The following is a 15619-nucleotide window of genomic DNA, read 5'->3' as shown; positions in this document are numbered from 1 at the left end:
AAAATTCTTGAAATTACTTCTTCTGTCGAAAATTATATTTTTCGCCGAAACATTTCTTCTCCAAAAATTTTACTTCCCGATGAACACAAATACTGTAACACACATTCTGAAGAAACTGGTATTAACACACAAAAATTTTCTTCCTCGTAGCACTGTTGAAGATCTCGTGAACACAATATCCCGGCTACAGTCCCCAGTTGAAATATTGTTCCCGGCTGAGAGCCCAGTTGAAATATTGCATCCCAGCTGAGACACAAAGTTGAAATATGCTCACTATTTTTTATTTACTTAAATTTGCCATATTTCGTGACAGTACCTTTCCCGTTAGACGTTTACACGGCGATATTAGTCTTGGCTTCAGTTGTCTAAGTATGATTCCACAATGCATCTTTGTCGGTTGCAGAATTGACGTGGTTCAACGTGTTTCCCTCATTTTGGTGTTTCAAATACCAATTCTTCAAATGTAGTTTCTTCTTATAGTTAATACAAAAAAAAAAAACAGTAACATAATTCAAAATTATTTGTGACGGCAACCTTCACATTCTTCTACCGTCAACACACACCAAGAGTTAACTGCTGACTGACTATAGTCAAAGACGAGTCCAGCGTCAAAGATGTTTTACACAACACACAAGCTTCCACTTGTAATCAGTCTCTTTGCTATTCTTCGACACATTTACTAATAGTAATCAATATGCTTTCACTATCAAAAATATAAGTAAATTAGCATATAATAAGGCAAATTATAATAAAAATATTCTGACAAAAAATATAAGAAAACATTCACAATTTGGTATCGATAAAAAAAAAAAATCATCATCTCCCAGATCCATTACACTAACTAATCTAAGGACAGCACACAACACCCAGCCATCACGAGGCAGAGAAAATCCCTGACCCCGCCGGGAATCGAACCCGGGCGTGGGAAGCGAGAACGCTACCGCACGACCACGAGATGCGGGCATCTGTTGGTGTTGTTGGCTGTACTCTGCAGAGTTCATCTTCAATAGTGAAATGTTTAGCTTCAGAATTATAGAACCAGGTTTTTACAGTGCTGAAGGAAAAACAGTTCCCCCTTACTGTTTGTAACATGTGTGAATGTCCTGCACGTATTTCCTTTGAAGAAACAAAAACTTAACAGAACCTTGTATTTTCACTAATGTGTAACTTGCTTATGCCTTTTAATCTTACATTCTGATTTCAGTTTAAAATAGTTATAAGTGTAGGAAACCTGTAATATTCATACAGTTACATATCAAGATATAAAACTTTACTGTGGGACCAAATTCTTTTTTTAGTTTGAACTGGATGGGACCGTAGAATGTGACAAGTACCACCCAAACCATTTGAGTCATTTTGGCCTGCCTCACATTATAGAATATTATTAGTTTGTCAGGACAAAACCAGAAATTCGTCTTTCCAACTTTTTTCTCTTTACATTATTATCCTTTCCTTTTTTTCCATGCTCGTATGGCTCAGTATGCAATGCACTAACTTTTGAGCCAAGGATGTGAACCAAACATAGATCGAATCCTTGAGACAGACTATTAACTTTCAGTTAGCCATCCTTATTCTAGTTTTAGACAGTTAATGTAGATGATGGGCTGATCCCCAGTCTCTGCCTCAGAAAATACAATACATGGTTAAAATATGACAACAGAGGCAACAAAATTTACATGATTCTCCTCCTTAACAGATGGCTGTCATGATACAAAGGGCATCTGGCCACAGCGTTAAATAAATATTTTTGCCAAATTATGAATACAGTAGACACCCTACAACAAATTTTGCAAAATTATGAATACGGCTGACCCCCAATAATGGTATAAATTATATGAAAGAGACGTTACTATGTTTTTTATTGTTTTGTAAAAGGAAGTTTTAATGTTTAATTGTTATTAATAACTCTTACCATAATCTGTTTGTTGTCTTTGTGATGTTGCAGTTTTGGAATATCAAGAAAAGGCAGATGTCTCATAGCAGATGATATGGGACTTGGAAAGACTGTTCAAGGTCTTGGCATAGCTCATTATTACTATTCTGACTGGCCTCTTCTAATTGTCACTCCATCTTCAGTTAGGTATGTCTAATTTAATGTGACATTACATCTGTCATTTTAGCTGTGAAGTAAATTGTACCAGTCCTCTTGCTCTTGAGGTGGGAGACGGGCCCTATAGGCAGTGTGCGGAATCAGCCACGATCAATGACAAGATGATACAGAAGACTCTGGAAAGAAAATGCTGCACTGAAGACATTTAAAGTATATCCATTGGACATGAAGCCTGTAATTGAAAAAAGAGTAATGATGATCTCTATTAGCAAATGATATTCCAAGCCTCTGTGCTGACACTGTTGAACCATCACTTCTTGTCAAGTAGCAACTTCTCATGGTGTGGGAAGTATACAAGACATTCTCCCTACAGCAATCACATGTACACCATGCTGTTGCTCACGTGGAACAACTTTTTAATTATTATTTTCAAGCGACGGGTGCTCTTTTAGATTCCTGCAAGAGCTATCTTTTAGAAATTGTAGTTGCAAATATTAATTTTTTTATGCCAAGTTTGGAGCAAATTTCCACAATGCCCATTGAAAAATGTACCATATTTCGTGTTTCTAAATCATCTTTTAACAAGTTCATTTCAGTAGAGGCTCGTGGATCTAAGCAGGTTGACTCTCTTGTTAGTTCAGCTGTTTTTCCTGACCTTGCTTTTAGGATTCACTTGTAAAATAAACTCGCAGCCTACAGTGCAAAAATGTATACTGTCCTGAAGAATTAGATGTGATTGAGGGAAAAATTTTCTCATCTCTTCAGTCCCTCAGGATTGTCCAGATGATTTCACATACTTATTCAGTGGAGAAAGTAATTCAGATAATTCAGACTGTGTTATTGAACTGCATGAATTGAGAAAGGTGATAGTGTTCTGCTGGGTACTAGGGCATGTCTGTCCATGGAAATGAGGAAGGTGAGAAAGCACAGAAGGAAGTTAGGGGGAGACACTCTGCAGAAATTTGTCATATCTGTGCAAGCTATTTCCTCACTATTGAGTCAGAAGGGTATAAACCATTGGGAGGAAGAATGGCTGGAAGTGATAGAAGATAAGCTGTGCTCAGCAAAACCTACTGTCCGGTTGCAGCAGTTCTTTCAGTTGCAGAGGGAATCCTGCAGTTTGTGCAGCTTGTAGGTTACACATTTCAGAATAACCCATTTTAACTGGGTGTGTTTTATACTCTGACAAGTTGGCATCAGTAAACTTAATCAAGGACGTGCCATCTGTTTTAGCTGATGACTAGATGATTTTAAAATTTTATTAGTTTCCTAGATTTCAGCCTAAGCTCTTACGATATAGGTCTTATTGTGTAGTGCAGCAGTGTAGCTGGTTCACCCACTTATAGTTTGGTTGTCAGACAGCCATGTGTACTGCTGTAGTGTGTTAATATTGATATATTTTTCTTTGAGCTGTTTAATGATTATCAAAGCCCTTTTTAAAGAATGGATTATATGTCAAGCTTGTGTGTGTGTGTGTGTGTGTGTGTGTGTGTGTGTGTGTGTGTGTGTGTGTGTGTGTGTGTGTGTGTGTGTGTGCGCGCGCGCGCGCGCGTTCGTGCGTGCGCGTACCTGGCAGAGAGGGTTCATTGAACCACCTTCACAATTCTCTATTATTCCAATTGCGTATAGAACATGGAAAGAATGAACACCTATATCTTTCTGTATGAGCACTGATTTCCCTTATTTTATTGTGGTGATCATTCCTCCCTATGTAGGTCGTTGTCAAAAAAATATTTTCGCATTCGGAGGAGAAAGTTGGTAACTGGAATTTCATGAGAAGATTGTGTCGGAACGAAAAACGCCTTCCTTTTAATGATTTCCAACCCAAATCCTGTATCATTTCTGTGATACTCTCTCCCATATTTCGCGATAATACAAATAGTGCTGCCATTTTTTGAACTTTTTTGATGTACTCCGTCAGTCCTATCTGGTAAGGATCCCACACTGCACAGCAGTATTCTAAAAAAGGACGGACAAGCATAGTGTAGGCAGTCTCCTTAGTAGGTCTGTTAAATTTCTAAGTGCTCTGCCAATAAAACACAGTCTTTGGTTAGCCTTCCCCACAACATTTTCTGTGTGTTCCTTCCAGTTTAAGTTGTTTGTAATTGTAATACCTAGGTATTTAGTTGAAATTACGGCTTTTAGATTAGACTGATTTATCGTGTAACCAAAGTTTAAAGAGTTTCTTTTAGCACTTGTGGATGACCTCACAATTTTTGTTATTTAGGGTCAACTGCCACTTCTCGCGCCATTCTGATATTTCTTCTAAATCGTTTTGCGGTTTGTTTTGATCTTCTGATGACTTTATTAGTCGATAAATGACAGCGTCATCTGCAAACAACCAAAGACAGCTGCTCAGATTGTCTCCCAAATCGTTTATATAGATAAGGAACAGCAAAGGGCCTAGAACACTACCTTGAGGAACCCCAGAAACCACTTCTGTTTTACTCAATGATTTTCCATCACTTACTACGAACTGTGACCTCTCTGACAGGAAATCACAAATCCAGTCACATAACTGAGACAATATTCCATAAGCACACAATTTCACTATGAGCCGCTTATGTGGCACAGTGTCAAAAACTTTCTGGAAATCCAGAAATATGGAATCGATCTGAAATCCCTTATCAATAGCACTCAACACTTCATGTGAATAAAGAGCTAGTTGTGTTTCACAGGAGCATTGTTTTCTAAACCCATGCTGACTGTGTGTCAATAGACTGTTTTCTTGTTCGAACACAATATATGTTCTAAAATCCTGCTGCATATCGATGTTAACGATATGGGCCTGTAATTTAGTGGATTACTCCAACTACCTTTCTTGAATATTGGTATGACCTGTGCAACTTTCCAGTCTTTGGGTACGGATCTTTCGTCGAGTGAATGATTGTATGTGGTTGTTAAGTATGGAGCTAATGCATCAGCATAACCTGAAAGGAACCTAATTGGTATACAGTCTGGACCAGAATACTTGCTTTTATTAAGTGATTTAAGTTGCTTCACTACTTCGAGCATATTTACTTCTACGTTACTCATGTTGGCATCTGTTCTCAATTCGAATTCTGGAATATTTACTTTGTCTTCTTTTGTGAAGGCATTTCGGATGGCTGTGTTTAATAACTCCGCTTTGGCTGCACTGTCTTCGATAATATCTCCATTGCTATCACGCAGAGAAGGCATTGATTGTTTCTCGCCGCTAACATACTTCACATATGACCAGAATCTCTTTGGATTTTTTGCCAGGTTTTGAGACAAATTTTCGTTGTGGAAACTGTTATAGGCATCTCGCATTGATGTGCGCGCTAAATTTTGAGCTTCTGTAAAAGATCGCCAATCTTGGGACTTTGCGTCTGTTTAAATTTGGCATGTTTGTTTCGTTGTTTCTGCAAAGTGTTCTAACCTGTTTTGTGTACCAAGGAGGTTCGGCTCCATCGTTTGTTAGTTTATTTGGTATAAATCTCTCGATTTCTGCCGATACTATTTCTTTGAATTTAAGCCACATCTGGTCTACATTTATATTATTAATTTGGAATGAGTGGAGATAGTCTTTCAGGAAGGCGTCAAGTGAATTTTTATCTGCTTTTTTGAATAGGTATATTTTTCGCTTATTTTGCGAAGATTTGGGGTTTACAATATTCAGTCTCGCTACGACAACCCTGTGTTCACTAATCCCTGGATTGGTTTTGATGCTTGTTATTAACTCAGGATTATTTGTTGCTAAGAGGTCAAGTGTGTTTCCATGAATTCTACCAACAAGTCCAGGTGGTTTCCACTTTTTGAAGCATCTAGCATAAGCTATTCTGATAAAACAGTACACAAATTTTCAACTACTAATTTCTCCTGCTGTGAAGCTACTCACAACAATAAGGTAAGCTGGTGACATTAACATATGCCACTGTGAAGAGTTAATATTTTTATTAAAACCACCAAATGTGGTCCTTTATTCAACAAGGTACATTTATAAATAATGGTTACAAATTAATAAAGTGGTATATGATTTGGTTTGAGGAGAATTCAGAAGAAACGTTGCTGGATTTGAAGAGAGATTAGTCATTGTTGATGGTGTAGCAATGGGTTGTGAACTCTCCACAGAGGTAAACAATGTGTTTAAAGAAATGGAAGATGCCCACGATGATAAGAAAAATCCTACTGTGCCCTCCTTGGTTTATCCCAGCTGCTCATTCAAAAGTAACAGGAATTTATCTTTCATATCTCTTTTACACCTGTTCCAAAGTCTCCTGAAATCAGGGAGCCTAGACAGAAAAAACATCCCGTCAACATCATGAGCTGATGACTCCCATTGTCTTTCTGGTTCAGTAAATTTTGCATTTTCACATTGGCTGGTATCAGCAACATATGGAATAGTTAAACATGAGGCAGCTCTGCACTCCATGTAGCATGTCATGGTAGGTATCAGTTGCGTCGAGCATGGCACACAGCTGCCATCGTCGTCATGTACAGTCTTTGATATACATAATTTTTTTCTCTCAAGAATGGAAAGAGATATCACAGTCTTCCCACCATTAAAAACTGTTTTGATATGTTAACTAAATTTTGTATGCAGCAATCTACGACTAAAACCCACCAAATGTAAATTGGCCAGTGACTACAGTCTTCACTGCAAACTTTTGAAAATATATCCAGTGTTTTACTTTACTTCAGACTATCACAGTAATCATAGGAAATGTGGAAAAGAAAACAAATTCATTACCAAGCTGTGATGTCAGATTATAAGATACAGAATTTCTCCACCTCCCCCCCCCCCCCCCCCAAAAAAAAAAAAAAAAAAAAAAAAATCCAATGAGAGAGATTGCATAGTGAAGGATGTGCGCAAATTGCAAAACAGTGGTTTTAATTTTTTACTTGAAAAATAAAAGTTGTACTGAGATACTAAAAAATGGATGTAGTTTTGCTTCATATTTATAAAATATTTTTTTTAGGCACAGCGGATAACTTGAAACTTCCCCCTTAATGACTGTTATATGACCCAAGTTGCGTGGAGCGACCAGCACTCTGTGTTGTGCCAGGCGATATGACAGAGATAAGTATCAGTGTCCTATCACTGTCATCCCATTGTGATCCAGTTAAGTTTGGACTGCCTGTCACATCGCATATCGTATTACACATTATATTGCTTCAGTGTGAATTGCACCTAAGACTAATTACCTCTCAATATCCACCATGTTCTGCAGGGTCCCTTCAGGTAATGAGCAGCTCCTCACCTTACACAGGTGGTTACAGAGAGAGTGTATTGTGATACAAAAACTTCCTCTTTCTTCCTTGAATAATAAATACCAGTGCCAAAGTGAGATTCTTTCTTTGCAAGATGTTTCGACCCAAATAATTATCATGTTCATGTAAATCATCATCATCAAAACTTTATTATTCTTTGGTCTAGTTCTCATAAATGCAGTAAAATGAGTAATTTATATCAAAAGGGAAAATTCATTTGAGAAAACTGTAAAATTACAGAGGCAGAAATGCTGGTCAGTACTTCAAACAGATTTAAGTGAAAACACTAGTCCTAGCTTTCAGAACCTTCTTAAGGGAGGAAAGGGGATTGGATTATGGAAGATTAGAAAGTAGTGGCAGGCCAGTTAGACACCAGGATAAGAGTGTGATTGGTACAGTGTTGTGATGATTGATAGGAAAATGCCCTTGTGTCTCATCCTCACAACAGGTGGAGCACTCTCATTGTAGAGGAAAGAATTAATTGTTTTGGAAGCTGAGATTAGTGTTTCCACATTTGCTTGTGTTTTAGCAGTACTGAAATTTTGTCTCCCATCTATTTGTAATTTTATAATTGCATGTACAAGTTCATGTGATTACATTTATTGATTGTTGCAGGTATCTGTGGTTAGAGGCTGTTCTGTCGTGGTTACCCTCTGTACCACTTCACCACGTCGAAGTAATGAACACTGGAAAAGATTATGTTGGCGATGCCAGAGTTGTGATACTGTCTTATGACCTGTTAGCGAGGCATCACAAAGACCTTAATCTGTCAAGATTTGGAATCGTAATTTTGGTATGATTTGATGGTACATAATTTAAAGTTTTGTTTGTAAGGAAAAGAGCACATACATGTAATTATACTGAAGTAGGTAGACCAAATTTCTACTTACTGAGTAAGAGCAAAGTATTATCATGGTCACAACATATAACCACAAAATTTTTAGTTATCAGTAGAATATCTTGACTTGAAAGTGTTATTTTCAAATTATGGTAGCTGTCTTCAATTTAACCAAAACTGTCATTCAGATCACCTGACATTTTGCACTCCCCTACTAAATGCCCTGTGAAACCATGCATTTTTTGTATCTTGAGCTTAGATTGTATACAGCCTAGTTAGTTTTATTCTATAGGGACAATCTATGCCAAATTTTATTTATGTTGCAAACGCACAAAACACTGGTACACTTTCCGGAATAAAGATGACAATGTGATTCCAGATTGTATTTAACAAGTAAGTACTTAGCTCTCTGCCTGTGCCCAATTTGAGTCAAATGAGTAAGCACACTGTAGCTGTAAACAGCCAACTAGTGTGTCTGAAATCTGTTACCGGAAATGGAAAACTAAAGAGAGAAAGCTGCTCCAACATTACAGTATGCAGATATATGTAAGCAAACTAAAGTGGGAAGTGAATGAGCCACAGGAGTAACCTTGCATTTAGACCTAATTTTCGGTCAAGAAATAGGCCCATGTTTGACATCATTTGAGCATCTCTGGGCTCATGATACTGTTTGTACATAATTGATTTCCATGCTTTCCCATACGTTATCTGAATTGCTCTTTGTCTGGAACACACACTCTCTCTCTGAGTTAATTTTATCTTTGGAATTTTTAATATCTGTTGCAAGTATTTTATTTTTAACAAGATTTCGTGGGTGGTATGTGCTTGTTTATCAGATATTAGTTGTATTTTTCTGTGCATTCAGTCTGTTTTATATAGTTCCACTTTCATGTTATAGAAATGATTATTTTTGTAATTGCTAGTTTCTGTAATGTTCATTTAGTACCACATTATTACTTATTTGGGGGAACAACTGTTAATACCAGAGACAAACAATCTGTGAATAGAATGAGATTTTTCACTCTGCAGCGGAGTGTGCGCTCATATGAAACTTCCTGGCAGATTAAAACTGTGTGCCCGACCGAGACTCGAACTCGGGACCTTTGCTTTTCACGGGCAAGTGCTCTACCATCTGAGCTACCGAAGCACGACTCAAGTCCAGTACTCACAGCTTTACTTCTGCCACTCGTCTCCTACCTTCCAAACTTTGATGCGAAGTTGATGTCTAACGCATTACACGTACCTTTCCAGCTCACATTATGTGCTTAGTATTCATTATGCTATAACTAATGTCAGTGTTAGTATGGTTTTCTTCTCTGTAGTGGTAGTTTTTAAAAATTAAAATAGAATGAATTTTTTTTTTATTATTTTAGATAATATTTGTTATTTTTTTGTTTGAATGAGTAAAATACTTAAGCAAATTGCTATTTGCTTCTTTGTGCCCCATAAGTAGTGTAAAAACGTTGCAATTTCTTCTCTTAAAATTTTAAAATTGAGAATTTATTAACTGTAGCAATTTTGTAAGGTATATGCTGATAATAGTTAAAAGCACATCAGCAGTTTTATGTGTTGTTGTCAGTATGGGCAATGCATGACCTTAAACTGTTGGCTTGATTTGTACTAATTTGAGGGGTCAGTTGTGTATCATTGCTTTAAATTCCATACATTTAACACAGAACTTGAAACATTTTTTAGCATATAAGTGAATTATCAAAAGATAGAAATAAATAAGAAGGATGACTGGGTAAAACCCGCAGGATTAGTATATGTTGATGAAACCAGAATGTTACATTTTAAACCAAATAAATGTTTATTCAATCTTTATTTAAACAAAGTTCACACAAACAACAATAATGCTCTCACATGTATTGCACATTTAAATAAAAAAAATGAAACAGTAATTAATTATGTTATATGCCATGTGAACAGACCCTTGAATACAGAAATAAGTTCAAGCAAGTTTTATTTAACTACCCAATAATTCAGGAATGCCCCTGCAAACATTCAAAGTCTGAAAGCATATTCTTCTCACTATTACTTCCAATGTAAGCTAATATTCATTGTACTGAATAGTCACTGTCAAAAAAACATCAAGTCTGTCAAATGACACAAATTTACGTATTAACTGCAGCAGATTGTTCACATCTGCCTCAAGTCCTGTAAGGCAGATTAAAAGATTGTGTAGTCGCACAAAATCAGTCACCGTAAAACACGGTCAAATAATGTAAACCCCATGATAACCTAGAGTCCACTCAAATATTAAAGTATTTAACTCACATGTGGATGCTTGGCTGTACAGAATTTGGTCGAAACACACTCATCAACACCCACAAGAAACCACAAACAAAAGAAGCTGCATTTCCAACTGCTTGTGCTTTAATTATCTTTGTGATAAGACACATTACTGAATCCAAATTAGTTACTTAAATAATGACCACAATTCAAATGTAAAGCTAATTACAAATACATACATGATACTATAAAACAAAATTATTGTGATCATTTTGCAAAATCTCATTTAAATATCAGCACAGTATTAAAGTTATGACAAAGTCCAGTTTTGCAACTCCACAAAACTTATGGGAAATTATAAATATTTATGAAACAATAAATTTTGGTTACTCATCCACTAGGAATATTAGGTAAAGATCTGGGAAACTCGTGCTGCCATCTTATTACATGTTACAGTGGAGGATTAGTTGCATTGGCACATTTGTATATCAATTTTTGATAATCTCGTCCATAGCCTGATTTGAAATGTAGCTTATTGTGGTGTTTAGTGAGATCATCAGCTTCCGTATGATGCAGCATATGCTCATAATTGCTTCACTGGTTTAATTGTTACTGATTTTATAATCTGTCATAATTAAAACCAATATTAACTTTTGTAATATTCGCTCTGGAGTTGTACTTGACTCTGCAATGAGCTTGTCTCATCACTGGAATTTTTCTGGTGTACTTGGTTTTCCTATTTTTTGTGTGTGTGTGTGTGTGTGTGTGTGTGTGTGTGTTTAGTGTAATTACATTGAAAATATATATATTTCGTAGTAAGTTTCATCCATTGTAGCTGACATTGTCTAATCCTCCTTTGTCAGTGTGCACACTATAGTCTCAGGGAAAAGCTGTTATCTAGTCTCCTAGACAATTGGATGGCTTGCATTCCTAACCCAGCCTGGCCTGCTTACTCACTTATCCCCCCCTTGACTGCTTATCTGTGCTGTTAAATACGTGTCAGTATCTGCCATCCTGCAAGCCAGCTGCTTATAATGTCACAAGTTTTGCACCTGCATCAATGTCAGGTTTGTCACAGACCAAGTTGCAGCTCAGCTGGTCAAAGATGGGGAAGAAATCCATATCCCCTTCCTTTTAAGGAACTCTACTGGCATTCAGCTTATGTGATTTTGGAAAATATAAATCGGGAACACCTGGCTGTGATATGAATTCCACAACTCCCAAAAGTGATACCAGTATCTTGACATTGTACCAGTTCATTCATTGTTATTAATGAAGAGTGTGCTCTTAGAGAGAAGTAATTCACACACCTCTTATGCTGTTTTGGTTAAAAATTGTTGCTATCGGTGCTTTTAATTATAGCAGTTGAATTAAACCAGTGGTCAATAAACTGATACAGTAACATCAGCTGGCAGTAGTCTCTAAGAAAACAGTGCCAAGCTGAAAGAAATGGAGATACATCATCACAGGCCAGAGAGAAAAGAAATAAGGAAATAATCTGGCTTTATAAAAGGTATTAAAGTTTCATAATAGAATGAATTTAACCAAGTACATGTATCAGGTGAGATTTAATTTTTAAGCCATTAATGTAGTGGGAAGAAAGTGATAACTGAGTATAAATATAAAATACTACCAGTCAGTAATATTTAATCTTTGTATCCAGTTTTAAGTAATGAGAGTTAGTTCCTTTCCAGTTGCTTGGTTACTTATTTGTAATGAATCTCTCTTTATGCAGCTTCCCATGAATAGAAGTGTGCATCCCTGTGTGTTACCATCTATTTTGTTTCCTGCTTTCCTCCAGCAACAGAATTACATAGTTTTCTGAATGCATGATACTTGAGAGAGAGAGAGAGAGAGAGAGAGAGAGAGAGAAAGTAATGCATCTATGTATTTTTTCACTAATTATGCATTTTATTTTCCGCCTCTTAGGATGAATCACATTTTTTGAAGAACATAAAAACAGCTAGAACAAAGGCAGCATTATTTGTAGCTAGGGGCTGTAGAAGAGTAGTGCTGTTAAGTGGAACTCCGGCGCTTTCCCGACCATGTGAGCTATACACCCAGATTGCAGCCATTGAGCATAACGCATTCCCAAGGTAGATATGCTACAGTGTCTTTTGATAATTGAAACCCTTCTATTTTTATGAACTTCCAGCATGCTGGAATAATTGCAGGTCAGAAACTTCTCTTAATCAGTACAATTAAAAACCAGACAGAGTTGCAAATTTAACTTTTTTTATTTACTTGATGACTAGTTTCGGGCCGGGACCAATTTTCAGATCATCCTACAGGACAGAAAACCAGATTTACACTCGCGTGCAATGCAGGTATTACTTAATTTTTAAGCGCATGCCTAAAATACAGAAAATATCACTTCAAGACTTATGTAACACATAGTCGAAATGGTATACCTGAAAATGCAAAAACCATGTCAAGATATATATATGTATTATGAAGTGCAAATGAACAGTTACAGCGTGCACAGGTAAGTGGCAGTATACTCCTCTCGCTGCTATAAGGAAATCTTGGGAAAGGGGCATCCAATTAGCATGCAGGAACCCTTTTTAATTGATTACAGTATTCTCCAATCTTAAAAAGTACAACAATTAATACAATAACAGTACAAGTCAACAATAAAATTAATACTTTTAAAATTTTTACCAAAAACAGTCAATTAGTTACAATCACTGAACAGTAAAATATAGCAGCACCACGTACGATGCATTAACAAAGTTGTATGACTAGTTGGCGCATAAAAATCATTAAATGTGAACTACAACATTAGTATTTAAAAAAAATAACAATAAGGCATTAAAAAATTCTGTATCACTTCCAACCGTTTACAAACATCAAAACTTTACCATAACAAACGTTACAAAATATGTCAAGATAAAACTGTTCTTTCTGACATTTTCTAGGTAAAAACAGACATTAAAACTATAAAGTTGTTTTTCACAAAGCGCCAAAAATTTACTTGCCCTCCTGGGAGAAGACGTAGCATAAACACACTCGTAGGCATATAGGGTGGGGGTGGGGCTGTAGAGGGAGGGGAAAGGCAATAAGAGATAGATGGCGGGGGGGGGGGGGGGGTGGAAGGTGAGGAAATGGGTTGGAGGAAGGGGGGGGTGGAGAAGCATGAAGATGAAGTCAAATGGGCAACATGGCAAGAATGGAAATGGTGTATTATCAGTAGCAGTAAAACAGACTTTCTGAAATTGGACTGGAAATGACTGTTTGCCATTTTTATAATCAAATAAATAAGAATTACTATAGACTAACAGATTCAATAGAGAAAGCATACACCATATGTTACTCAGAAGTATGCTAACAAAAAGGAACAGAAACAATATTTTTTTAATAATTTAGGAAGACCACATAATCAACCAGTAAACAGAGTTTCATAATCTACCACACACGTCATACCGCATGTACAGAGTAAAAGTTCAACAAAAACAGAAACCGTATCCAACCAGCAGCATCCTATAGGCACCACAGACAATAGTGCATCCTGAAATCAAAATGTTATACTCCTCCGTACATCAGCAACGGAACAGAAACTGAACTCAGTGCATGACAATCAACCCCGGGAAACAAAATGTCACTATGAGAATATTAGAAAAGGAGAGCTGAGGAGGGGGGGGGGGGGGAGAATTGAGGAGAGGGAGGATCAGGTGTACAGGAGCATGTGATCAACGGTTGGTGGTAAGGGAAGGGAACATGAACTAAACATCATTTTGGAACAGAGCAAAGAACTTGCTAATTCGAAAATTGGCTTGTTTGTTCAGAATTTTATCCAGCTCCTTTATTTTGCTCTTCAAAATCTCAAGTTCCTCCAAAATATTCAACTGCATATCTTTTGATGCATGCTGCAAAACCATCAAATGTGTTATCTTTAATACCAACCTGGTGACCATTTTTTAAATGCTGTCCAAACACAATCCTGTTAGAGGAGCCCACATTTTCTTTAAAACAGGCGACAAACCTTCTGCCCATTTGTCCAATATAAAATGATTTGCAGGATCTGCATTATAACTTATATTTGCCTGATGAAGTATATTTACAATCCCCCTGACCACCACCCTAATTGCTGAGCCTATGTTTCAACTTATACCTTAGTTGCCCACTTGTACGGTATCCTATCCTAAATCTTTTTGGGAAGGAGTCCCCTATGTTGCAACATTAGGTACTTTTTTGTATGATCGGTGGTTTCCTCTGCCTGTCCTTTCTGCACAAAACGGAAACCAGCAATTGCTTACAGCCATTAGCCACCACAACCTGCTTCAAAATGTTTAACTCTTTTACTAACTTGATCCTCATTTAGAGGCAAACTCGACAGTCGTGCTACCATAATACGAATGTAGGCTACCTTATGTCTAATGGGATGAGTGGAATCAGTGCATAGTATAGCATTTGAGTGGGTTAGCTTCCAAAAAATAGAGAAGCCAAGACTCTCATCACTTCATAGTAAGATGATCCAGAAAACTCAATTTCCTATCCACTTCAACTTCCAGTGTGTACTTAATCTTCGGATGCTGCTCATTGACTGGACACAATCTTATAATAAGTGCCCTTCACAATCATGAAAACATCAACAACATTAGACTTTTCAGGCTTTCCCTATGGATCTGTTGCAAATACACTTCTCGTGTTTGCTGCCAGATCATATTCTGAAAATCCCACAATATTTCATCGATGCAACTGCTAGACATCCTCGGATGGTGGTAGTTGCTGCTGTCACTACTGCAAGATGTGACTGATGATAATCACACAATGGCGGTGAAATTTATGACGCCAGGAGCAGGTAATATGCATGTGTGGGAAAATGCTTACAGTTGAAGGAAAGCAGTGCTTCTAGTGCCTCCTGATTGGAGCCACAGAAAGATCTGCATCCCCCTTGTATTGTTAATATTGTCTGCTCTACGAATATGTACAGCTTCCTTTACAACACAGTCCCAGAAATATGGTGCTGGGGATAAAATTTCAGTCTTTTCAGAAAACATAGTGTCTCGTGTCCAGGCAATTCTTTGCTACCACAGATTTTTCAATTTTCCCCAGGCATGTATGACGATGGTGTTTGACACAACATTCTTGCATGACTCTGCATGTAGTTCCATATAAGATTTTTCTGCATTGGCATGGGATCATGTTTGTTAAGGCCTAAGCCATTTTAGACAAAGCACAATAAATTCCTCAGTTTTGCTGGTGGCTGAAAAACACAATTGATGTCATGCCTTTTGAGGATTCTCTCTAGTCTTGAGGACATGCTG

The 15619-nt window shown here is 37.1% G+C and overlaps 1 protein-coding gene across 1 annotated transcript in view; it reads left to right on the top strand.

Annotated features, from left to right (window-relative positions):
• LOC126161865 (SWI/SNF-related matrix-associated actin-dependent regulator of chromatin subfamily A-like protein 1) overlaps positions 1–15619 on the top strand; it is a 162984-nt gene that overhangs the window by 72305 nt on the left and 75060 nt on the right. The window contains exons 5-7 of the mRNA XM_049917981.1: positions 1946–2080; positions 7898–8075; positions 12282–12448. Of these exons, the coding sequence (XP_049773938.1) occupies positions 1946–2080; positions 7898–8075; positions 12282–12448 (480 nt within the window). The remainder of the gene's footprint in view (positions 1–1945; positions 2081–7897; positions 8076–12281; positions 12449–15619) is intronic.

Source organism: Schistocerca cancellata, chromosome 2 (assembly GCF_023864275.1).
Source record: "Schistocerca cancellata isolate TAMUIC-IGC-003103 chromosome 2, iqSchCanc2.1, whole genome shotgun sequence".
NCBI classification, from domain to species: Eukaryota; Metazoa; Arthropoda; class Insecta; order Orthoptera; family Acrididae; genus Schistocerca; species Schistocerca cancellata.
The sequence above is the reverse complement of the archived record's forward strand: the minus strand, read 5'-3'. Positions and strand labels throughout refer to the sequence as shown.